The 27,073-nt window shown below is 37.3% G+C and overlaps 1 protein-coding gene across 2 annotated transcripts; it reads left to right on the top strand.

The window, feature by feature from the left end:
• The first annotated feature begins 6,298 nt into the window (after positions 1 to 6,298).
• LOC148865123 (ABC transporter C family member 5-like) lies at positions 6,299 to 26,856 on the top strand. 2 transcript variants are annotated; one of them, XM_088980800.1, is made up of 12 exons: positions 6,299 to 6,613; positions 6,869 to 9,119; positions 9,256 to 9,576; positions 9,735 to 9,821; positions 10,176 to 10,871; positions 10,982 to 11,146; positions 12,349 to 12,643; positions 13,109 to 13,323; positions 24,784 to 25,089; positions 25,228 to 25,291; positions 25,422 to 25,661; positions 25,933 to 26,856. In XM_088980800.1, the coding sequence occupies exons 2-12, from the start codon at positions 6,984 to 6,986 to the stop codon at positions 26,043 to 26,045; spliced, it is 4,638 nt and encodes a 1,545-aa protein (XP_088836926.1). In that variant the 5' UTR covers positions 6,299 to 6,613; positions 6,869 to 6,983; the 3' UTR covers positions 26,046 to 26,856. The 2 variants fall into 2 exon arrangements, with proteins under 2 accessions (XP_088836926.1, XP_088836925.1); XM_088980799.1 differs by having other exon boundaries at positions 6,815 to 9,119.
• The last annotated feature ends 217 nt before the right edge of the window (positions 26,857 to 27,073 follow it).

The raw sequence follows: 27,073 nt of genomic DNA, 5'->3' as shown, positions 1-27,073 counted from the left end.
TGAAACCATCCAATTGGTCTAAGAATGTGTATGATCAAACCATCCACAAAGATGATGTTTCCAAAACTCTCCAATGATCCAATCCTACGAACAAGAAAGAGAGCCTCTCAAATAAACAACGGGCCTAGAGAATGTTAAAAGGCTCATCCTTAATAGCATTTGCCAATGTTTTAAAAACTGATTTGGAAGTTGCACCGTTTTAAATTAGAAACCAAAGAAGGCTATTTATAATTAACTATTTAGCTAATTATAACACCCATATTAGACATCAAGTGTATATGCCCCACAATCATTATAGAATTTTCATAGGTGCCCATGATAAGTACTGAAGATATTTCCCATGCATGATGAGATGATAAAGTGGGATGCATTCTGTCGTGCACCAATCTGAACTCACCACTATAATCTGTATACATGGCTGACATGGACCATGTTAGTAACACAACCATCAAGTGTAGCTAATCCTGTTGGGTGAGGATTCTAACAATGTTGCTAATAATTTGTTCATCCATTCCTTGATTAGTAGTTGGCCCAATTTATCACCTTCATTTTGAAAATCTAACTGCCAAAAAGGTCAGCAAAGGTTTCACAAGCTATCATTTTCATACTCACAAGTCACAAGTCTAGCTGTCTAGGGTTGCTCTCATCTTTTGTTTTGTAATTATTAGGTAGTAAAATTCATTTTGAGTCTTAGACTTAACTTTGACACATCTTATCTGATGGAGCATAAATATCATTAAATTTGTCAATAATATATCTTTGTCATTCTCATGTTATTCATTTTCATATTCCATGCCTGGTTTTAAATTTTGATGAAATTTCTAAACTTGGTGCAACAGATGCACCCTAGACTTTGCCTTATTTTTTGATTTTTTTCTATAGAGTTTCAGGATTTTGTCAACTTATTTATTTTCTGAACTTTGGATATGATATTTGATATTATTGAGAATCAATGGTATAGATACAAAAATATCATCTTCATCTAAGGCTTTTTTACGAACTATATATGGCATTGGCTCCTCATCAATATCGTCATCATCAACCACACATCATCCAAGCCTCCCAAGTTGATGTTTGGCACCAATACCATTTTTTTGAGAAAAAAGCGTCACCTAGGCGCTACATCAGAGAAAGCGGTGCTTCAAAATAACACCCTCTTGTTTGGTACCATTTTTCTGAGAAAACGGTGCGTTGTTGTCAATAGTGCAATGATGTGGCATCAATGTAGACGTTGGATAATATAGATCAATGTTGAAAACGTTGCTATTAGCACCGGTACTAAACAAAACCAATATTGTTTTCTCAGAAAACACGTATATGGAAACATTGGTTCCAAGCAAAAAATGAGAAAATGGTACTTACAACTCCACATGCCCAGTACTATTTTTATGAGAAAACGATGCAATGTTCCCAACACTGATATCAAACACCTACCAAATATATGGGGTCCGCTAAATGAATCATGTTTTGCCATTTCCTTCTTTTTAATGGGTCAACTAAAATACAAAAGTATCATAATCATCATCATCAAGGCCTTGTCCCAACTACAGTGTCGACTTCATGAATACTATTTGGCAATTTCCATTATGTTCAATGTAATATTATATATTATTAAATTATGGGTTCTTAAATAATTTTTTATAATTTTCACCGAAATTTTTTTTGGTCCATCTTAAGTAGCTAATAACCCCCCTCAACTTGTAATAAACCATTTTTTTTTACTAGGTGATGTAAATAGTCTTCTGTACATGTCATAAAATAAATAAATAAATATATATATATATATAATGATGTAAATAAATTTATTAAAAAATGTTATGAAGTCCAAATTTTCAACATTTTCATTTAGGACGCATGGTCTAAAATGATATAAATTTTCAAAATTTTAGAACTTTGATTCCATGGGACGCTGAAGACCTTTTTCAACATTTATTTTTTCAAATCTTCTAGCAATCCAATCAGACTATCTAGCTATTTATGGTACCTCAATGTATGTGCGTTATATAAAGAAACATATTTCTTATTTAGATTGTTTAGAAAAAGTCTTAATGAAATAGACATTTTTAGACAAACTAGTATAAGGGCCCGTATGGTGCATGAGATATTTGAACCAATGAATGATACCACAACTAGATACAGATCTTAACCAAGTTGGGTGTAACCACTTTTTTTATTCTTCATTGCTTATGTTAATGCCAATCTGTTTGATTGTTCCAAAATGAAATCATACTTCAATTACTTCATCCTAATTGAGTGTGAGTGGTAATATTAAGAAAACAAAACTGACTTAAAACATGATCAATGATTCCATTTGACATAAAATGTAATGTGTGCATATATAAGTATGCAAAAAGCTCCATATAGCAATATTAGCACAATGGCTTAAAGGGTTGTTGAACCAACCATAATGCTTTAAGCCAGTCATAAATTAAAATCCAAGGATTGACCTTAGTTGAAATGGTGTGGCATAGATTAATTTCAGCTAAAGAGCCTAGTAGCAAGGGGATTTGCTCTCAACTTTCCAATGCAGGATATTGAAACCAAACCTAGAGGATGCCAAAACCAAACCTTAGATGCAAATGCAGGATGTTGAAAGCAAACAACTTTGACCTTCATGTAGAACAAACACAAAGTTTTGGTATATTTAGGGTGTTTTTGGTTGATGGTTAAGAGAATTAGGTATGTAAGAACTAACAAATTACAAAACACCAGAAAAATGCTTAAAAATTACAAATACAAAATTGATTTGGGCAAATGTAAGCCTACTAAAGACATAGGATTAAACACTGAATTAAACCCAAAGATGAAAAGTGCTTGAAACTTATAAATCTAAACTTATTAAACCAAAACCCTAACTATTTAAAATTAATTAAACAAAAATAATTATCAAAGAAACTCAATTTTAAACTAAAGCATGATGTGAAACCAAAACTCCTAGCATTTTCATAACTTAAAAGAGTGAAAGAGATAATAGAACTTTGCAATTATGATAAAGATGATATTGAGTACGATTTTGACATATATTGCTGTCAAAACTTCTTAAGATGAAAGGCAAAAGACTGAATATGATAAAAAATGAAGAGCAAAAACACTTGGAATTCCATTAGTTTCGAGTGTTTAAAAACTTACATTATTTCTGTTCACATTTTTCCAATCAATCACATAGAGGTGTAAATCGAGCCATGCTCGACCGACACAACACGATCCGCATGTGGCCTATGAAAAGTGCAGGCTGTGCTGTGTTGGCCCGATGGCCGAGTCGGGCCATGCTTCCCTCCCCTAGGATATTTTGGGGGGTCAGCCCGGCACGACCCACGATCTGAGCCCATGCCATGCCGTACCGTGGGCTGAGCTGTAGACCGGGCCAAGTCATGTTTTTTAAAAATTTTGAAAAAATAATGAAAATTTTAACATAAATTACAAAATATATACAAAAAATTAAAAAAGATCTTAAAATTTTGTTTTATATAAATTTTGATATATATATATATATATATATATATATATATATATATATATATATATATATATATATATCTGCTGGGTGATGTGGGCTGGGCCATGCCGACATGCGGGTTATAGGCAGCATAACCCACTCGATCATCGTGCCATGCTGGGTCGGGCCAGCTCAAAATCGTGGTGGATTGTGACGGGTCACGGGCAGCACAACCCAATTTGCACCTCTACAATCACCCCTTATTGTTAGTTTTTAAGAAAATAAATTAATAAGCATTGGAGTAAAGCATATAAATGATATAATAAATAGTAAGGGTAATTTTGGAAATACAAATCAGAGTATTCAAGACAAACTAATTGGCTTTTAAACAACTATAAAACAAATAGAAATAATAATGAGGAATAATTTTGGAAATTAAAATTAGGGAATTTTGATGGTTGGGATGATTACCATTCCCATTTTTATTAGGGATTTTTGGACTGTACTTCCCCCCAAAAATCTTTTTTGCAGCCCCCTTCTAGTCTACTAATAGCCCCCTATAAACCACATCTTGCCAGTAAATTTGGCATCAATGCAGAATTCAGTCCACCCTAAGTGGAGCTAGGATTTCCTAGGGTGGGACTGAATCATAAAGTCCCCGGTCAAAAGTCAAAATAATAGATGGTCAATAGATTTGGCTGTATGTAAATCAATATAAGTTAAAGATAGATCCAACCTAACCCTCGCTAGGATCAAACTGCTTTATGACTTATGAGCCACCATTCCCACCTCACCCATCAAGTGGTCCAGACCCTCACAATTACAATCCCAACCACCAATCCCCTGGGCCCTGATTCACTGCATTCCAGGGAACCTATTACATTATTAGGAGATATGTTTTATTAATCACTTTCATTCTTTATTAATTAGACTGATCACTGGACTAATCTTTAAGCCAATAATAAAAGCCAAGGAGGAGAATCCTGTGAACATGCCTAGAACATTTTTCATCTTTGTACTCATTTTGGCCAGTATGACTTAGAGTTTCTATACTTGGACTCATGTCACAAATTGTACGTCTTTCCGTGTGGTCTATTGGTTATTTACAAGTTTGGTAGGTTGCAATTTAGTATTTTCCCATTTGGTTGACAGTAGATTTAGCCACCAAAAATCAATAAATCGAAAAGACATGAAAAACTTAAAATGAGCGATTTTTAGAAAATTTCAAATAGAGTTTTTGTATTTTTTCTATTTGTCAAGATGCATGAAAAGACATGTCTTAACTAAACCAATCTTAATATAAAAGCTCAATATATCTTTTGACTATTAGAGATATCAAAAAATCTTCTCAAAAAAACTTACTAAACGGCCCTAAAGTGCAACCAATGTCAATTGTCAAAATAAAAACGTAACAATGGTCAAGGAGCACTCTGTTTGAGACTGCCGTAATGTCATCCCACAAAGGTCTTCTATATGTGTGTGTGCTATGATTTGAGGGCCATCTTGAATTTGCCACATTTTCATGTAAGGATGAGGACTCACCATTGGCTGGACCCTACCTCTTAATGTGGACAAAAAACAAACATTAGTTTCATTTGATAATGTTTTTTAAAAAATTAAGATTTATCTGACAATGAAAAATACTTTAGGAAAATACACTATTGCGGATTGCAGCCACAGAAAAAAAAAAAAAAAAAAAAAACAGCTTTATGAATTATGATAAAGCCAAACCTATATAACCAATCACTCTGTTATTTGTATTTATTTATTTTCGGCTTCATGGAACCATACAAGTTAAGAGGGTTAATCCATCGGAGTTTGGATGGGCTAACAACGAACCTGATGGCAATCCAAGTCTATGGATAAAAAATTCATCAACTGAACCACCATTGTTTGTTAATTTAGGCCAAATTTGATAAATGATTTATCTGGGTAAATGAACTAAGCAAGTATTATATGGGAAATATTTATCTGAATAAAAACACTTATCAATGTTGTTTTATTCCTCAGATAAAAAATATAAAATAATCAATTTATCTAAAAAACTATGTTTATCCAAATACAAGGAGAATATTACTTTCTAGGTAAATTAACCATTCAAGAATTGTTCTTTTCTAGGAACCCATTAATATTGAAAACAAACGAGGCCTTAGTATAATATAACCCGCAGTTGCGAAATTGCGATTGGTTCGATTTTGGCTTTAATGGTGTTAAGGAATATTTTTTTCTGAAAAATAATAAAAATATTTTAGAAATTCATGGTTATGCATCACCTGGTGTTGCTTTCTTTGCCAGGTCATCTGTTAGGTAACACCAACTCAACTGTGGGTCCCAATCATCTCTATGGGAGAGGTATTGACAATGGATTTTCTATGATGAGGGCATCCTAACAAATGTACAGAGCTAAAATCCACTTTACCATAAAAGATAATAAAGTAATCCATGAGGGGGTGACAAATAGGAAAGTCACCCTAAGAAACCTCATAAGGAAATAATTTTGGTCTCTTTCCCATGTACATATGATAAAAAAAAAAACAGAGCCCACCATGGTACGATGGTATCTATCTATCGAGTGTATATAAAAATGGAGAAAGATAAATAAAATAAAATAATACAAGAGTAAGCAAAAAAAATTACCAACAATGCTTTCACAGTCACATCAGAATCCACTACCTCACAAACTCAGCTCAAATACCAATTCGAGTGCAGAGTCATTCTCATATCGTCTCATCTCATTTGTAATTAATAAAAAATTACAGATACCCCTCCTCCATGCACCAACTGCAATTTAAGTGATTTATCACTTCCACTCTTTCACTTATTAATGCTACCCTTATAATATCTGTCTCCTAAGCAACAAGCAAACAAACAAACCTCACAATCACAACTGATAAATGATGACTGGTTCATCTCTATATATACTAGGAGACAGAAATTTCTGGACTTGAATCGTCAAAGTAGAACAGCATTTATTGTATGAGGATTTTATGACTTACCACTTGATAAGGAAGCAAGAGCAAGGTTTGATAGCAGTGAATTAGAAAGCAAGATCTGGTTTTCCTCTTTCCCTCATTTTTTCTGTCTAATGACTAACTTGAATTGATCGGAGATTTGTTCTATTGTCTTTCTGAGAATCTGCTCCTACAAGAAAAAAGAGTTGCCACGGCACATACCCAGGTCATAGTTTTGGTTTATCTTCTCTTTTCTGGGTTTCCTTTAGTTTTTTAATTTTAATGGTCTGCCTGTACGTGATGATGTGTTGCGATAAAGCACAGAGAAAACAAGGGGTTTTCTCTATGGGTTCTCTCTGTGGCTTTCGTTTTTCGTGCTTTGTTTGTTGATAAATATCAATTTGTTTTCATGTGCAACGTGTCACAGATTCTCTCTCCAAACAATTCATTTGTTTCTCGCTGCGACTTGTTCCATTTTCAGATATTTCATATAGCACCTACCAACGCAGATGACGGTGAAATGCTCATGGTCCTCTCTCTGCTCTGCTTAAATCTTAAGACACGATACTAACTCCGAATTTTCAATCGTATTTCTCATGAGAGGATCAATGACGCTAATGGATATAACCAACTTGCTCTTCAATGGACTCTCGTCTTCTCCGCCGACGGAATCTCCAGCCATGAATACAATTTTGGGAGGTTTTAAGGATTTGCCTTTGTTGGAACGACTATCTGTTTTGATCCACCTAGCACTTCTCATTCTCTTTCTTTCTTTCGCGTCAGCAAAGCGGCTGGTCGCTTGTATTGGTCGTCGGATACCGGTCACTAAGGAGGACTCGTCGAATGGGAATTCTTTTCCAGTTCTCCACAGTGAAGATGTAATTGCCAATGTAAAGATTGGTGCGGGATTTAAGGTTTCGGTTTTCTGTTGTTTCTACGTTCTCTGTCTGCAAGTATTGCTTTTAGGGTTTGATGCCGTTGGCCTTATTAGAGATGGGGCATATGAAAAGAGGAGGGACTGGTCCCTTCTTTGCTTGCCTGTAGCTCAAGGTTTAGCTTGGTTTGTTCTGAGCCTTTTGGCTTTTCACTGTAAATTCAAACCTTTAGAAAAATTCCCATCTTTGCTACGGGTATGGTGGTCTGTTTCATTTCTAATCTGTCTGTGTACTCTGTACGTTGATGGCAGGGGATTGCTTGTAGAAGGGTGGGGACGTTTAAAGTCACATGTTGTGGCGAATTTTGCTTCCACCCCTGCTCTTGCATTCCTCTGTTGCATTGCATTCCGGGGTGTTTCGGGAATACAAATTTGTAGAAACCCCAATTTTCAAGAGCCATTGCTGCTTGAAGAAGAAGAAGCAGGTTGTCTTAAGGTGACTCCTTATAGTGAAGCTGGGCTATTTAGCCTGCTCACACTTTCCTGGCTGAATTCTCTTCTGTCTGTTGGTGCAAAAAGACCACTAGAGCTCAAGGACATCCCTCTTCTAGCACCAAAAGATCGGGCCAAGACTAGTTACAAGGCTTTGAACTCAAATTGGGAGAAATTAAAGGCAGATGATCCTGCAAAGCAGCCATCATTGGCTTGGGCAATTCTGAAATCATTCTGGAAGGAGGCAGCCTGCAATGCCATCTTTGCCGGCTTGAATACACTAGTTTCGTATGTGGGTCCTTATCTGATTAGCTACTTTGTGGACTACTTAGGAGGGAATGAGACTTATCCGAATGAAGGTTATGTTCTTGCAGCAGTTTTCTTCACTGCCAAGATGGTGGAAACTATAACCACCCGGCAGTGGTACTTGGGGGTAGACATTTTGGGTATGCATGTGAGATCAGCTCTAACTGCTATGGTGTATCGGAAGGGGCTCAGGCTTTCAAGCTTGGCCAGACAGAGCCACACCAGTGGTGAAATTGTAAATTACATGGCAGTTGATGTGCAACGAGTGGGAGATTACTCATGGTATCTTCATGACATTTGGATGCTCCCTCTACAAATAATTCTTGCTCTAGCAATTCTCTATAGAAATGTGGGAATTGCTTCAGTTGCAACACTAGTAGCCACCATTGTCTCCATTATTATTACTGTCCCTCTAGCAAAGATGCAAGAAGATTACCAAGACAACCTAATGGGATCCAAGGATGAAAGAATGAGGAAGACCTCAGAGTGTCTAAGAAACATGAGGATTCTCAAGTTGCAAGCATGGGAGGACAGGTACCGGGTGAAGCTGGAGGAGATGCGGCATGTGGAATTCAAGTGGCTTCAAAAAGCCCTCTATTCACAGGCTTTTATTACATTCATCTTCTGGGGCTCTCCCATTTTTGTCTCAGTTGTCACTTTTGGTACTTCTATACTTTTGGGTCATCAGCTCACAGCAGGAGGTGTTCTCTCTGCTCTGGCCACTTTCAGGATCCTGCAAGAACCACTTAGGAATTTTCCAGACTTGGTCTCAATGATGGCTCAAACTAAGGTCTCTCTGGATCGAATTGTTGGATTCTTTCAGGAGGAAGAGTTACAGCAAGATGCCACCATTGTTATCCCTAGAGGCCTCACAAACATTGCCATAGTGATAAAAGATGGTGAGTTCTGCTGGGACCCGTCTTCCCCAAGGCCAACATTGTCAGGAATACAGATGAGAGTGGAGAAGGGGATGCGTGTGGCTGTTTGTGGTATGGTTGGTGCTGGAAAATCAAGTTTCCTCTCCTGCATCCTTGGGGAAATACCTAAAGTCTCTGGTGAAGTAAGTAAACTAAATCAAACTACTTTGTTTCACTTATCATGAATTTTTTATATGTTTTTTTTTTGTGATTTATCCTTCTTTGTCTGTTAACAAACAATAAAACATTTTCTTTTTTACATTTCTTGGATGGTTCTAGGTTAGAGTATGTGGATCTGCAGCTTATGTTTCTCAGTCAGCTTGGATACAGTCAGGAAATATAGAAGAAAACATTCTGTTTGGTAGCCCAATGGATAAGATAAAGTACAAGAGTGTTATCCATGCTTGCTCATTGAAAAAGGATTTGGAACTCTTCTCACATGGTGACCAGACAATTATTGGTGATAGAGGCATAAATCTCAGTGGAGGCCAGAAGCAAAGGGTACAACTTGCCAGGGCTCTATATCAAGATGCAGACATTTACTTACTTGATGATCCGTTCAGTGCTGTTGATGCACAAACAGGATCAGAATTATTTAAGGTGAAACATATTACTGATTCTTGAACTCTTGCTCTGAAGCACCATGCTTTCAGAGATTTTGAGCAAGTACATGAAAGACATAAATTTTCTTCTTTTTTTTTTTTTTTTTTTTTTTTAAATACATGGTTTTGGCTATAATATATAATATAACATTGCAGGAATATATATTGACAGCATTGGCAACTAAGACTGTGATATTTGTCACTCATCAAGTTGAGTTTCTGCCAGCTGCAGATCTGATACTGGTATGATGTCTTCTCACTTCTTGTTTCAATGATTTTCTATAATATCAAAGACTGTTGCAGTTGAGGTTGTACTTGTTGTGCTCAAGTTAAGCTTTCATTGATATCTCAAGTAAAGAAATTGAAAACTGTTTTAGGCATCCCCCCCGCTAGTATTAATAATTATTTACATGTATAATAAAAGCTGTTTCCCCTAGGTTATTGAACTCTATATCATGAGTGTTTCTGTGTTAATGCACAATTTATTTCCTTGTTTTTTTAACTGAATGAACGTTAAGGTTAGAACACTTCTAAGAGCATAAGCTACCAAACACACATTTCCCACTCACTTCATGAACTTGGTCCTCCATTTTTTAGGTCCTTAAGGAGGGACGCATCATACAGGCAGGAAAATATGAAGATCTTTTGCAATCTGGAACTGATTTCAACACATTGGTTTCAGCTCATCATGAAGCAATTGAAGCTCTGGATATCCCCATGCGCTCATCTGATGATTCAGATGAAAATGTTCCTGGTGATGGTTCTATAATGTTTACTAAAAAGTGCAACTCAACTGTAAATAATATTGACAGTCTGGATAGGGTAGCAACAGAAAACGAATCAGCTTCAGAACGGAAAGCAATTAAAGAAAAGAAGAAGATAAAACGCTCAAGAAAAAAGCAGCTAGTTCAGGAAGAGGAACGAGAAAGAGGAAAAGTCAGCATGAAGGTGTATTTATCATATATGGGTGCAGCATATAAAGGCTTACTAATACCACTCATTATTCTTGCACAGACATCATTTCAGGTGCTTCAGATAGCCAGCAGCTGGTGGATGGCCTGGGCGAATCCACAAACTAAAGGGGCCCAACCCAGGACAAGCAGTATGGTCCTTCTTGTTGTTTATATGGCCCTTGCTTTTGGGAGCTCATGGTTTGTGTTTGTTAGAGCAGTTTTAGTTGCTACATTTGGTCTGGAAGCTGCACAGAAATTTTTTACAAAGATGCTTAGAACCATCTTTCTGGCACCAATGTCTTTCTTTGACTCTACCCCAGCTGGACGGATTTTGAATCGTGTAAGTTATAACTGGAAAATATATCCTTGTGCTGAAAATCCCTTGGAAGATTATGACAGTGTATATAATTCTTGCTTTTTTATTGTGATTAATCATTTGTCAATTACCAGGTATCTGTGGATCAAAGTGTTGTGGATCTTGATATTCCCTTCAGACTTGGTGGGTTTGCAGCAACAACAATTCAGCTTCTTGGTATAGTTGGTGTGATGACTCAAGTTACCTGGGAAGTCTTGCTTCTTGTTGTCCCAATGGCCATTGCTTGCCTGTGGATGCAGGTTATCTAAATTTATCTGCCCCTTAGTTCTTCTTTGTGAACCTAACTGAATCATTCATATACTGCATAGCATACCGTCCATTTTGACTTGGTTCTGCAGTTCTGCATTAGAAAGATAATTAACTGAACTGTGGGAGCGTAAAAAAGCTATCATTATATTTGCTTGTTGAACTTTTAGTTTTCTGGTAGGGCAGATATCCAGCAATTCAACTCCTACTTGTGCATGTGCATAAGTTTGGATTTGTGTTGAAAGAATTAGTAGCAGGAAAGGGTAGACCTTGAAATGAATGAATATAACTTAAGGGTCAGACCAATTGGTGACAACATAGGAAAATCCAGAGGCATGGTTTATCATGTATAATTTGTACCAATGACTGATCATGGTGTAAAACTTTAGTTCAAGTCACAAGTTATAAAGAATGACAAAGTAATGTGTTCAAACTTCAAAATGGACAGGACAGTTTGTAGACCTCTTATTATTTAACAGAAAATGCATCCCTAAATAGAGAGGAATTAGTGGACTGTTTATAAAAAAAAGAGGAATTAGTGGACTATGAATTGATTTTTACAGCAGGGCCCAAAATTTGGAATGAAGGCTTTGACTATCAAAAAAAAAATATTAATTTTATTGATTGTAGAATTTGAAACTCTTTGTGCTTTTGGCTGTATGGAAAATAATGTAGGTTTCATTTAGGAGAATATAGTTATTTATTTCAACAAATTTTCCTTCTTTTCCTTTTTCTTCAGATCAATTGTTTCAACAAGTATAAGTATATATATATATATATATATATATATATATATATAGAGAGAGAGAGAGAGAGAGAGAGAGAGAGAGAGAGAGAGAGAGAGATGCTAGAGAACAAGACCTTTTGGTGGGGAGTGATTTGTGCACATTTCCTTTTTGATAAACTGGGCAAATTCCTAGTGAAAAGATAAAGAAACCATTGCAATTATCACACAATTCAAAATGGTTTTGTCCTTTAAGACACGTGACCTGAGTAAAGACTGGGAAAGGTTAGACATGTTTAAAATACCAATAAAAATTTTACATCACTGTTCTAGAGTTTCCCTCATGGTTGGAGCTTCTTTTTACTTGAACATTACATAGTCACCTGGTAACCCAAATTTAAAGTTGAAATTATTTTATTTCATCACTTTATAGTAGGATATATTTGTTTAAGCTTCTTTTTGTGAATGCAGAAATACTATTTGGCTTCATCAAGGGAACTTGTTCGCATTGTAAGCATTCAGAAATCTCCAATAATCCATCTTTTTGGGGAGTCAATTGCTGGAGCAGCAACAATTAGGGGTTTTGGGCAAGAAAAGCGATTCATGAAGAGGAACTTATATCTTCTTGATTGCTTTAATCGCCCCTTCTTCTGCAGCCTCTCAGCCATTGAGTGGCTCTGCTTGCGCATGGAATTACTTTCAACTTTCGTATTTGCATTTTGCATGACTCTTCTTGTGGGCTTCCCACATGGAAGTATTGATCCAAGTACGTAGTATTTTATTACCTTATCTTAGTATTTGATGTTTGCTTCTCCTCATGAAAAAGTTCTGCATGATTAGGCTGCACAAAGTACTACTGAAATCCTATAGGTTGCAAATAGGGTACCTTACCTGATTTGTAGAATTTTGACTGCATTGGGTCCAGGCTCTCTTGTTAAGCCCCTTTAAAAAGTTAAGAAATGCTCAACCTGAACCTGCCCAAGTTGTATCCTAAAACTATAAGTTCCAAATATGATTACTTGAAATGCATCTAAGAAAATTATATAATTCATTCCTTTGCATATGTTCCATATACAATGAAAGAGTGATTCATTTACTGAACCCCAAATAATTGGTAGAAAAATCAGATGATGTACTTGGCGTACAATGAAAGATATATATACTCTAGTTTAGCACTCGCTTAGATCAGTTTTTATTGCATTTATTAACTGCTGCCACTTCTCCTATAAAGGTATGGCTGGTCTTGCTGTGACATATGGCCTTAATTTGAATGCAAGATTATCACGTTGGATACTGAGCTTTTGCAAGCTTGAAAATAAAATTATTTCTATTGAACGTATTCATCAGTACTGCCAAATCCCAAGCGAAGCTCCAACTATTATTGAGAACTCTCGCCCTCCATCCTCCTGGCCAGAAAATGGAACAATTGAATTGATTGATCTGAAGGTATGCACTTAGTTTTTCCCTTTAATTTATGATACGGATCATTATGGAAGTTGCAAAAATCTGATTCACTCCAACTAAATATTTCTTTGTGCCAAAAAGGATATATTAAGAAAATCCAAAATTCTACTAAATCAGATATATTAATACATTGATTTTCTGAAGTATGCTTTGAAAGAGGGGTGATCATGGGCTCGGCTTAGCACCTAGGGCTAAAACTATAGCCCAGGCCCAGACTGGGATGGACCCAGTTCCATGCCTATGTTTTAAATGTAAAAATATTATATATATATATATATATATATATATATATATATATATATATAATGTAAAACATTAAATATATAATATATGACATATATAATATCTATATTTTATGCTACATTTTATATAATAAAATAACGCATATATATCCATATATATTTTATATATCAATATTTGTGGGTCAGGCCAGGCACCTATGGGCTGGGCCATTAGGGCTATTGTGGGCCACGCCAGGCTACAAATGATCACCCCTACTCTGAAACCTAAGTTTTGGGGTGAAGCAAATATGAAGTTTAGTTATATTCCCTTACGCAATACCTCTATCTGTACAAGATTTCTTGGATCTTCAATAGGCACTCTTATCTCTCTCCACATAAATGTCTTTGGGTGATGGGGAATCAGCCACCTATCTTGTTCACCATTGAAATGTCAAGAGACTGTTACTTCTTGATGGGTTGGTTGGTCAGTGGGTTTCAAATAGGTAACTCCTGTTTGTATGCTTTGTCAAACAAAATCATGCAGCTTTGAGTTAAGGAGTAGGTTGTTTTGGAAAAAATCACATGTGGCCATGTGAGAAACATGGGAGAAAGGAAGGAGCACATCTTTTATAGCAAAAAGGCTTCTTTTGTGATGTTTAGAGGCTATGCATACTCTCCCATTGGCTCATAAGTATTTTTTTTTTGGTAGTAAATAGAAAGAAACCTTATTAAATAAGAAAAGAAAATACAAGGGAGGAATGGGTGATGAGATGACATCTTAATCCAGGAGTTACATCCAAAACAAAAGAAACAAAATACAGAGATCCTCTACTCTCAATATAATTACAGTACTTCTGTTGACATTTCAATAGTAGACCAAAGCCTGGGTCAAAAAGAAAATTTTTGCATGTTTTCAATTCAGGATGTACAAAATACCAGTCAACTGTTTTTCATATCTCCAATCTTGGCCTTTCATAACCCTTATGTCTTCCATTAAAGATTCTTCTATTTCTTTTCCTTCCAAATTCCTCATGCTACCACAAACAGAACTACTCCAAGAGAATTTTTGTCTTCTTGCTACCATGGAGCAATGACCAGAAAGAAAAGATCCGAGGGAGATGTATTGGGTTCTACACTTGTTTTCCAGACAGGCAGAAGAAAAAACCCCAAATTAAAATCTGGAACAGGGAACATTTTGGCAGGCTGGAGGAAGTGAAGGAGAGGATCTTAGCTAGTATTGAGGAACTAGACAAGAAAGAAGCCCAGAGAGGAAATAGAGGAGAGGTGGAGTGTAAAGGTAGAGCTGGAAAAGTTAACGTGGAAAGAGGAAATTTCTTGGAGGCAAAAATCTAGGAGTAAGTGGTTGATGGAGGGGGATGGTAATACAAAGTTTTTTCACTCCTTGGATAACAGAAGAAAAAGGAAAAATCTCATAACCAGCTTAGAAGTGGACAGACAAGAGTTAAGAAGGGAAGAGGAAATCATTAAGGCCTTTCTGTATCACTTTAAGGGCATTTTTGCTAATTTAGGGAGGAAGAAGTTCAGATCTCCCTGAATTGGATTGGGAAAGAGTGGATATTATTCAAACTTTAGCCTTGGAGAATATCTTTAGTCTTGAGGAAATCAGAGAGGCTATGTTTTCAATGGAGAGATCTAAGGCCCTTGGATTGGATGGTTTTTTTATGACTTTTTACCAAGACTTTTGGAAGATTTTAAAAGATGGTCTTTTGGAAGTCTTTAATGAATTTCACAAAAAAGGAAACATCTTGTTCAGGTAATAAAGTTCTCTTTTGGGAGGATATGTGGCTTGGGGACTTCCCTCTAAAGGACAGATTCCCGGCTATCTACTCCCTCTCCTTGAACAAGCTTAAAGTCATCTCTTCCATTCATGCTTCTGGGGATTCTTGGGATTAGGAGAGGTTTGAGGGACTCAGAAATGAGTTCGGCAGATGAGCTCCTTTCTCTTCTAAGCTCAGTTTTCTTGGATCAATCCTGTCCCGATAGTAGAATTTGGTCGAGTCTTCATCAGGTTGCTTCTCTGTTTCCTCATTTTTCAATGCACTCTTTTCCTGCTAAAGAAGTGTTGTGTGCTCCAATACCCCCGAAGGTAAGGGCTTTTTGTTGGGAAGTGGTACTCTAAAAAATTAACACTTTGAATGCGCTTCAAAAAAAGTGACTAAAATGGTGCTTATCCCCACATGTTTGTAGTCTTTGCTTGAATAGTGGTGAGATGATAAATCATCTACTTTTATCCTGTCCTTTAGCAACTCATATCTGGGAATGGTTCTCTTCCCTCTTTGATTGCAAGTGGAACCCCCCCTCAAGAGTGACGAAGCTGCTTGGTTCTAGTTTTTTCCGACAACCAAAGAAGCGGGAAAGGGTGATGTGGAGAACAACGAGAGCAGCTATTGAGTGGGCAGTTTGGGAAGAGAGAAATAACATGATTTTCCAAGGCCAAGAAAAATCACTACTTCAAGTTGTAGAAGGCATCACATTAGCTGAAAACTATGGACCTTTTCAAGGATTTTTTTGCAGATGACTTGCTTAGAGGTTGGAATATAGTAGCAGGCTCTTCCATCCCTCCTACTATTACTATTGTTAATGAGGAGTGGACCCCACCCTCACTGTTTTCTGTGAAACTGAACTTTGATGGCAGTTCTATGGGAAACCCTGGTCCTTCTGGAATGGGGGGTGTGGTTGGAGATACGGAAGGAAGAGTTTTGACCCTTTTCTCTGGCCCTTTAGGGGTGGGTGACTCACTAAGAGCAGAAGTAATGACGCTCCTTCAAGGGCTCAGATTGGCTAAACAGTTGTGCCTCCAATGGTTAGAAGTGGAAGGGGATTCAAGATTAGTCATAGGCTGGATGCAAACAAGGAATTTGGGCGCTTGGCCCCTTAGACAACATATAAGGGAAATATTGAATTTGACACGGGAGTTAGGAGCACAATTTAACTGGGTTAGGAAAACAACAAATGGGTTGGCTGATGTTTTAGCAAAGCAAGGGGGTCAATAGGGAGACATTATTTTGGGCATGCTTATAATTTGCTTATCCTATGAGGGGTCACCTTTTTGAAGGTGGCAGTTGTAATTCTATAATTCTCATATTTAATGAAAGTTATCGTTTCCTATAAAAAAAAAAATCTCCCCAAGTATAAATGCTACTTTTGTAGCCTTGGTGCCAAAAAGGAAGGAAACCAAGATCCCAAAGGATTTTAGACCTATTGGTTTAGTGGGGAGTCTTTACAAAATAATAGCTAGGGTTCTCTCTTTCCGATTTAAAAAGAAAAAAGTGTTGGGTCTTCCAGTTTCAACGGGCTTTTGTGGAGGGACAACAAATTATTGATCAAAATTTGGTTGCAGATGAATGTGTGGCAGAGAAGAAAATGTTGGGAGGAAAAGGTTTGATCTGCAAATCAGACTTTTCAAGGCATATGATCTAGTGGACTGGAGTTTTCTCCTGGGGATTCTAGAAAAAATAGGCCTTACTGACCGTTAGAGAATGTGGATTAAAGATTGTATTTTTTTATCAATAACAGAATTTCATTAAAAATAGAAAAAGATGATTACAAGATTAGGTGAGATAAACTTTCTTAACTCTCCACAAAACAATTTGCAATTACAATTGAGCCCAAAACAATTGATTCCTTCCCACCCCTTGTTTTGCTAATGCATCCTCCTTATAGATAGAGATAGGCCAATGGATTGAAGCAAGGTTCAAAATTTTGCAACGTATCGGACCGTATCGGCCGATACATATTGTTCTAGTACAAGTCTGATACACGGAACGTATAGAAATTATCTGTAGCGTTCCTTTTCAAATGTATCGGTCTATATTGGCCAATACGGTTCTGAAATAGTCCGATACAAGTCCCCTTCTCTCTCATTAATTTCATTAAATTATATTTAGGGTCAAATTATCTCTCATTAATTCTGTATTTACTCCTATATTTAGGTGCAATTTCTCTCATTAATTAGTTAATTACTCCTGTACTTAATGCATAGTTTTAAATTTGAATTTCAATTTTAGCACCTAATTGGAATTCTTCTCATTAATTTCGTTAATTAATAACCCTCTTTCTCATTAAATTTGTTTTGTTAGTATAAAACTACAAACTTAGCAATAACAAAATTCGAACCTTAGCTATTAGGCTTTAACAACTAGAGGTTCACCACTAAGCCACGCCCATTTGCTTGCTATAGGCTTATGCATTTTTATTTTTAAGTAAATTTTCTCTTTTTCTTAGTGTATGCTTATCAATAAATGTTAGAATTAATTATTAAATTTATGTATTAATAAATATTAAGATAAATTATATTGATTATTTTAAAACTAATGTATATCAATATACATTTTTGTTTTTTTTTTTTTTTTTCACATTTTAGTTATTCCATCATTTGTCAATAGTTACTAAGTGTGTCTTGATATCTCGAATTTTATATAGACCATTAAGTTACAGTTTTTTTTTTTTACTTTTAAATAACTTATTTACAATCAAATAAAACTTGTAACTACCATTATTAATATACTTTTTAGGATTTATTTGAGTTTTTTAACATTATGCGTATCTTGATTTTTCGTCCGTATTCATACATATCCAAAGCGTATCCCGATATGTCTTTTAAAATTCTTTCCGATACACCTTACGTTTCCAATACTTTAAACCTTGGCTTGAAGTTAATCTGGGCAAAGCTCTAGACAGTAGACCACCCCATTGCTCCTCCCAATCCACAAAAAAGAAAAATCTATCTAGTTTGGAGCAAATTGGGCTAGCTTGGAGATTAGACCAGGTATAATGAGTATGTTAGAGAGACAATTCTTTAAGCTCAAAGACATTTTTGAATTGATTAAACCTTATCATACTTGTGGCAATACTTTGTCTCCTAGTACTTGTTTCTTCATTGAGTCTAATCACATTAATATCTCCACCAATACACCAGGGTCCCCCCTACAATCCTCTTATATCTCCCAATTCCTCCCACGTGTCATTCCTCTCCCTATATCGGACCATACAGATTTGTTAATACCCATTGAAAGCCATCCTCCACTTGCCTTAACTTTATATATACTGTAAATTTTCTCACAAGTTATTCAGTTCCAATCATCCTGTCCACCATACCCTAGAAGACCCCCAAGATGGAGCCATTGCCCAGTTTATTCCCCTAGCCCTCCATACACTTCTTGCCCATCCCCTTCCTACTTCCTCTCTTTTGTCCTTTCCCTTCTCACACTAAATTCCTTGTCACCTTCAATGTCCATCTTCAATTTTTCAACTTCACTCAATTTGCTCTTCCTTGCCTTTCCTTCACCCTTTTTCCTTAAGTATGTTTTCATAACAATTGGGTCGTTGACACTACATCCAAGTTTTCCAGAAAAATCCACCAAATCCTCTTGCTATCTTTCTTCTCCGTTGACCTTCTCCCACTTCCCTCAACCCTCACTTCTGCATTGCCTGCCTCCTCAAATTTGTTTATGTTACCTTCTCCCTCTAATTCTCTTCTCTTCAACTCCCTGAATAAAGCCTCTATGGTGCATTATTTGATTTTGATTAATGGAGTTGTTAGATATTTTATTTTATTTTATTTTTCTGAATAGAGGAGGGTTGAGGCAAGGTGATCCACTCTTCCCTTCTTTGTTCACCTTGATTGCAGGAGGTTCTAAGCAAAATGATTATTAAGGTTTATTTGGATAATTCGATCCGAGGTTGGAGGGTAGGGAGGAGTGAGGTAGTGGTCACACATTTACAGTTTGCAGACAATATAATCTAATTTTGTGAGGGTGTCAATCAAAATAGTCTAAGGAATTTGAAGGAACTCATAAACACCTTTGAGGCCCTCTCTAGTCTAAAGGTGAATTTAGGGAAAAGTTGTATGGCAGGGGTCAACTTAGAAGAGGGAGAAGTTCAGGAACTAGCAGAGATTTTGGGGTGTGATGTAAGAGATTGATCTCTAGATTATCTAGGTGTACCTTTGGGAGGGAACCCAAGGACCGAAAATTTTTGCAAACTGGTTGTGGAGAGATTTAACAAAAAACTAGATTGATGGAAGAGAAATTACATATCGTTGGGAGAAAGGAATCACAATGATCAATTTACCAATCTCTTTCCTCTCCACCATCCGTATTCCAGTCAAAGTGGCCAAGCAGTTAGAGAAAATTATTAGAGATCTTTTTTTATGGCCAAGCAAGAGGTGTACCAAGTTTTCCTCACTTTTACTCGATTTGATGTGGGTGGGAATAGTGTTCTGTTTTGGGAGGACCTTTGGTTAGGTGAGTTTCCTTGTAAAGAGCAATACCCTAATCTTTACACTCTCTCCAACTATAAACTTGAGCCTATCTCAACTTTAGGGACCTTTTCCCAGTTGGGTTTGAGTTGGATTTTGGGTTTAGAAGAGGCATAAGAGACTGTGAATATCCCTTGTTCAGCTACTAGCCAAGCTTGACTCTGTTATTTTTTGGTTCAAAATAAAGAGGATGCTAGAGTCTAGTCAGCCTCTACTGATGGATTATTTACTTGTTTTTCCTTCTTTAACGCTCTATTAAGCTCCAATACTGTGGGGGAGAACTTCCTGGTGAAAAAGATTTGGAGCAAGCCTATTCCACCTAAAGTTCAAGTTTTGTGTTGGGAAGTGTTTCTTGGGAAGAAATAGTTGGTTAGCCACGAGTGTGGGGTTCCATACCCACACCTAGCTGTTTCTAATTTCTTTTAAGATGGGCCGGCTGGCCTTATCCATGTTATGTTTATCCTCTTTTCTTTTTGTCTTAGTAGGACTAGGACTTTATGTTTTTTCTCCTATTCTTGTAAGGAACCTAAAGCTATAAATAAAGAAGTTTATGGGGCGGCAGATCATCAATCACCGAACCCCGTCTTTCTTTTCTCCTCTATTCTCTCTTCTTCTTCTTCTTCTTCTTCTTCTCTCTCTCTCTCTCTCTCTCTCTCTCTCTCTCTCTCTTTTCTCTTCTCTTCTCTTCGAACCTGTATTACTTCTCTAATTATACAGTAAACAGTTCTTCTTCTTCCAAGTTGATGTTAGAGCATTCGATCTAGGGTTTCTCATGTGGATTTAATTCAGTCGACCACATGAGAATTGTTTAGGGCTGAAAGTTCAGAAAGATCCTTACTTCGGCTGATTCTTGGAGGTTGCAAGAAGGCTTTAGCAGCTGTCCTAAGATTGGAGAGTGCTTCTTGTAATCAGGAAGAATCAGGCAGAAATTGAGTGATCAAGATCGATTCTTGATCAAGATTGGAGGTGCCGATCAGCTTTCTCTTGGTTCTTTGATCAAGATTCAAGGTTCTGATAGTAGTCAATTGATAAAGTTTGAAGACCAAAGGTAGCAATCAGTTTTTTGGGCAATTTTCTCCTTTTTCTTGAGGCCGACAGCAGAGACAAGTTGGCATTCTTCAGTTTTTCTAGGCAAGTTTCTTCCTTTCTTGAGGCCAACAGCAGTAAGAGGTAAATTGGCTATTTTTCTTCATAAAGTAAGTACCTTTTCTTGAGATTAATATTCAAAAGGACTTTGTTATTCATTTAGAGAGGGACGGATAGAAAATCTCAGGACTGATATCAATCAGTCCAAGAATGATTTTGGAAAAAAAAACCTGAAGTCCAGGACTGATATCAATCCCAGGATAGTAGTTGACTGTTATCTAACTGCAAAATCATTGTCCTAGGTCGGTTGTTATCAGCCTTGAGGTACAGTTTTTTTCTTGTCATGGTAGTTTAAAGCTTCTCCTTAATCATCTCCTAACTTAGAATGGAGTACAAGAACCAAGGGCAAGGTGTTTTTGGGACTGATGGTTCAGGTAACATGACTGAAAACACCTTTCAGATTACAACTGTTGAGTTTGATGGACCAAACTACTTTGAATGGGCCCAATCAGCTATGATGGCTATTGGGGGTAGAGGAAAATTGAACTTCTTGCTAGGGGATGTGAAGGAACCCTCCAAGGAGGACCCTAGTTATGCTAGGTGGGTCCAGGAGAATTTTTTGGTGATGACATGGCTATGCAACTCTATATAGCCACACATAAGCCGAAACTACTTGTGGGCCAAAACAACTAAGGAAATATGGGATGTTGTGAAGGAAACCTACTCTCAGCCCCTTAAGCTAGGGCTTATGAGCTAAAATGTAAGGTTAAAAATCTGAAGCAAGGAGAGAAGCAGGTCTCTGTTTACTTTTCAAGCCTATTTCCTAGTGCAAAGTGAAGAAACTAGGAGAAAGGTTATGTTGCAGCAACAACCCTCCAATTCAGCCTTAGCAGCAGTTAGACCCAAATCTGGGGGGGATAAGGAAAAGAAGGAAGCTAAGAAGGATCTAGTATGTGAACACTGCAAAAAACCTAAACATACTAAGGACACCTGTTGGAAGTTGCACCCTCGTATAGTTCCAACAAAACTCAGAAATAAGAAAGGGAGTGCTAATATGGCTGTCAACACCGATAGTACAACTTCATTAGGCACAAGAGGCACTCCTCTAGATACCCTAGCTGCAGTCCGAGCTGCTCTGACTCAGCTAGAAAATGAATTTAGTAATTTAGCTTAGCCTACATCAACTCAATAGCCTACACCAGCTCAGCCTACTTCAGTCCTTGTTCATATAGGTACAAAAGCTATTTCTTGCCATGCTTCTGTCCCAGGTAATACTAGACCTTTCTGAGTAATAGATTCAGGTGCTTCAGATCATATGACCAGCATATCTACTCTATTTCGCACCTATTGTTTTTCCTCTGAGAGAGACAAAGTTTCTATTGCCGGTGGCTCTCTTGTACCGATTTCTGGCAAGGGAGACATCAGATTATCAGATACCATCACTCTATCCTCAGTTTGCATGTTCCCAAGCTTAGTGCTAACTTACTTTCAGTGAGTAGTATTACTAAAAATCAAAACTATTCAGTAACCTTTTTCCCTGATTGGTGTGTTTTTTAGGATCTAAAAACGAATAAGGTGATTGGGATTGGCCGTGAGATGAATGGAGTCTACCTGCTTGAACATTTACAGGGGAAGTAGAGTGAAGTAGGGAAATTGTTTGTTTCTCAGTCTTGTAGTAAGATTATGCTTTGGCACAACCGCTTAGGCCATTTATCTTTTGAGTCTTTAAAGAGCCTTTTTCTAAACTTGTTTGAGTCAGTAGAAGTGTCTGGGTTAAAGTGTGAAAGTTGTGAACTTGCAAAACACAATAGATCATCTTTTCCTTTAAGTAATAAAAAAACAACCTTCCTTTTGAGATTGTGCATACCGATGTTTGGGGGCCCTACCAAACTTCCACCATGGGGGGGGTACAGATATTACTTATTATTTGTTGATGATTATACCCATTTTTCATGGGTCTACCTTATGCACTCTCGAGATGAGGTCCCCTCTCTAACCCAAGCTTTCCATCAGATGATCCTAACCCAATTTGAAACCAAGATCAAGATTCTTAGATTTGATAATGCCAATGAATACTTTGCAAAACCCTTGGCATCCTATCTCCTTGATCATGGGATCATTCATCAGAGCACTTGTCCTCACACACCTCAGCAAAACGGGGTTGCTGAGAGAAAAAACAAACATATTTTAGAGGTAGCTAGAAGCATCGTGCTCAACTCCAACGTTCCCATACGCTTTTGGGGGGATGCAATCCGTACATCCATATAGCTCATTAATAGGGTTCCTTCACAGGTCCTAAACATGCAAACCCCGTTCAGTCTTCTATATCCAGATAATGACCTATTCACTATTCCCCTCAAAACTTTTGGGTGTACTTGTTTTGTTCAAATCCTTGGACCTCATTGCTCTAAGTTTGATCCCAAAGCCACTAAGTGTATTTTCCTTGGGTATGCACAAAATCAAAAGGGATATTGCTGTTATAAGCCAGTTTCAGGGAAGCGCTTTGTGTCCATGGATGTCACCTTCTTTGAGGATATGCCCTACTATCATAAGGCTTCTCCTCAGGGGGAGAATAGTGAGGAAGGGATTTCAGTTTTAGTCCAAAAAATTCCTTTACCTGTCCCAATTGCTGGGGGGAGTTGTGAAGAAAGTTGTCAAAACTACAGGGAATTGAGAGTGTATCACAGAAAGTGGTGGAGGCAGGTTGATTCTCGTACTCAACAGCAATCCAGGCCAGTTCCAACATCTTCTACAGCCCCAAATCCAAACACTACAGCTGTTCCCATTGTTGATCCCACTGTTACAGATGCTCAACCTTCACTGACAGATGACCATGATCTTCTAATTGCTATTCGTAAAGGGAAGCGCCGTTGCACCTCACCCACTGCCCATTGCATCTCCAAATTCCTTTCCTATAATTGTTTCTCAAAATCCTGCAAATCTTACTTGGCATCTATTTCTACTATTCCTATACCCAGAAAAGTGCAAAAAGCTCTTTTGATACCTGAATGGAAGGAAGCAATGCAAGTAGAGATGGATGCTCTTGTCAAAGTCATGCATATTGGCAAATACCCCCTTAAATTAGAGCATGTTTTGACTCTTTAAAATTTATCCATTTATTACCCTCCAGTTAATGAAACAGAGATTTCTTGTCTGCCATGGGTATTTGGACCTTGATAAGAAAATATGGTTCTTTGTTCTTCCCTTTTTTCATCATAATTCCAAAAAAGAAACTAAATCAAAGCTTTTGTTTTTTTTTTTTTTTTCTCACTCAATACTTGTTACTGGGGGTGGCAGGTGGGGGGCCTTATATATATTGTCATCTTTGTTCGTTGAGCCCTATTTTGAGTCTGTTGGGTCCTCTTCCTGCTTCAAAATACATTAACATGTGAACCTCTTAATACTACCACAAACTTGTTATATAGTTTTCACTTTTGTCAAGAAACAACATGTCCAGAAAATAAATGGGGCAGAAATGCAAATGCTAAGATGGATGAATGAAAAACTAGAAAGGATAGGATTAAGAATGAAGTTATCAATAGGAACCTAGGAATAGCTCCAATAGGTGATAAAATGAGAGAGAGAGAGAGAGAGAGAGTAGACTATTATGGTTTGGGAATGATTTAATCATTAATAATTTAACAGTGGATATGGCTTTAAGTCGAACAGATTGGCGAAACAGGATTCATGTAGCTCTGACCCCATATAGTTGGGATAAGGCATTGATGATGATGATATATACACACAACACATTATGCATTTTTTAGTTATTTTTCATCTTTTTGGAGGCAGAATTTTGTTTATTTAAATTGTTTCTACCAGTTTATTATCCACTGACTGTTTTATTTGTAAAAGGTTCGTTACAAGGAAAGTCTTCCTGTGGTCCTTCATGGAGTAACATGCACATTTCCTGGTGGGAAGAAGATTGGTATTGTTGGACGTACTGGAAGTGGCAAATCTACATTGATCCAGGCTCTTTTTCGGTTGATTGAACCAGCAGGTGGGAGGATCATCATTGACAACATTGATATTTCAACAATTGGTCTTCATGATCTGCGTGGTCGTCTAAGTATCATTCCACAAGATCCAGCCTTGTTTGAAGGGACCATTAGGGGCAACCTTGACCCACTTGAAGAACACTCTGATCATGATGTGTGGCAGGTAAAGTATTGATACTGTGTATATTTTGGTCTTTTTTTATTCTTCTAATCAGTAGCTACCTTTCTCATTCTTCCTTTAGACATCAATACTAGGATGCTGGTCCAGATGAATCTCATGTTTTCTGTTTTCCTCTCTCAGGCTCTTGATAAATCTCAGCTTGGTGACATAATCCGGCAAAAGAAGGGAAAGCTTGATACCCCAGGTATGTCCACAGATTTTGATATAATGGGCACATGTATAAGCAAATATATCATGCATGAAAATGTTACGTAGAAGTTCTTTTGATGGTGGAGCACTAACCTACCACCTTGTGTTTTCATGAAAAATTGCAGTATTAGAGAATGGGGATAACTGGAGTGTTGGACAGCGGCAACTTGTTTCATTAGGACGAGCTTTGCTGAAGCAGGCACGAATACTAGTTCTTGATGAAGCCACAGCTTCTGTTGACACTGCCACTGATAATCTTATCCAGAAGATTATCCGAACAGAGTTTAAGGACTGCACTGTCTGCACTATTGCACATCGAATCCCAACTGTCATTGACAGTGATCTAGTTCTGGTCCTCAGTGATGGTGAGCACAAAATATCTCTGAACCAACATTTGTGTATATTGCAGGGTTATTATAAAACAAAAGGCTGACGATGATGCACTAGGACTTTGTTAATACTGTAATGGGATACTCCATTGTTATTTTATATGATATTAAATTCTGGTAGCATCTTATGATTGAGTCCACAATATAAGGATTTATTTTGAGATTAGCTGTGCACTATGATGGGTATTATTCTGTTAAAATATATTCTATGCCATGACAGCTTATCAATATGGGGATATTTTTGCAGGTCGTGTTGCTGAATTTGATACTCCTGTCCGACTGTTGGAGGACAAGTCATCAATGTTTACAAAGCTGGTATCGGAGTACTCTACGAGGTCAAGTGGCATACCAGAGTTTTAAATTTGATGGCATGCCACCCCACCCTAAAGGAAAAACTCTAACTAACAGCAGCAGATGTATAGAAATGAACCGCGCAGCGCTGCATCTCCCTCTACTGAATCATTTACCAGTTAAAGAGGTGGAATGGGGAGAAATGACATGCATTTTCCTGTATACCACTATGGGGGAAAAGAGTAGTATCTACATGATAAGGGTACTGTTCCCTTTCCAAGCAGAACTATATGGGAACACAGCTAGTCCAATGCAAAGATGAGCTGGGTCACCAAGGATAAGGCAATAATAATATGCAAGTGAAGGAAATTACATTTGGGAGGGAGAGGATTACTCCTATTCAGCAGGCTCAATAATGAAATCTTAGTGTCAAACCCAGGCGACTGGCTTTCATCTTATTCAAATTTGCAGGGCATTTGCAGTTGTGTCCTGCGTTGCTAGTCTTGGATGATATAATTCTTCTAATCATGGTCATCGCCCTTCTTCCTTTATTATTTGTGTGCATCTGCGGTAGGTAGAGTGGGGATATATATATATGGACTCAACACTGCAGCTCAGATTCTGAAGATAAAATTTAACGGTTTTTTATGGCATAAGCTGTAATTGACCTGACCAAATGTCCTAACCACTATTTGACACAATTCTTTTGGATATAATAAACCAAAGAAGAAAGAGATGGTAAGTGCTATCCCATCTTGAATGTGTTTTGTTGAGCTTCTTTTCTTTGTTAGAGATGGTTTTTCCTTCCCTCTTACTGGATGCTACCTAAAAATGTAATTTTCATTTGTTGAATGCAAAAATTGTATACTTTATATTCTCAGCTGCAGTATTGTGTTTTACGAGCTTGTGCTCTTCAGCCAATTTCTAATGCAGAAGCCATTGCAAAAGGCCTATGGGCTCATTGAACCATTGTAAATGATCCCGAAGGCCTCCAAGTTCCCACATGAATGACTGCAATTGCCAACCTCATGGAGCATTGTGCACCAGTAATGCACCTCAGAAAACTAGCTATAGATCTGCATTACGATTCTTCCTTT

Source organism: Nelumbo lutea, chromosome 3, assembly GCF_056320005.1.
Source record: "Nelumbo lutea isolate HS-2025 chromosome 3, American lotus-T2T, whole genome shotgun sequence".
In the NCBI taxonomy this organism is placed as follows: Eukaryota; Viridiplantae; Streptophyta; class Magnoliopsida; order Proteales; family Nelumbonaceae; genus Nelumbo; species Nelumbo lutea.
This window is presented reverse-complemented; position numbering and strand designations above follow the sequence as displayed.

Coding starts and splice junctions, on each gene's coding strand:
- LOC148865123 (XM_088980800.1), top strand. CDS start 6,984: ATGAGAGGATCAATGACGCTAATGGATATAACCAACTTGCTCTTCAAT. Junction 9,577..9,734: donor CAGGATCAGAATTATTTAAG/GTGAAACATATT, acceptor ATAACATTGCAG/GAATATATATTGACAGCATT. Junction 11,147..12,348: donor TTGCTTGCCTGTGGATGCAG/GTTATCTAAATT, acceptor TTGTGAATGCAG/AAATACTATTTGGCTTCATC.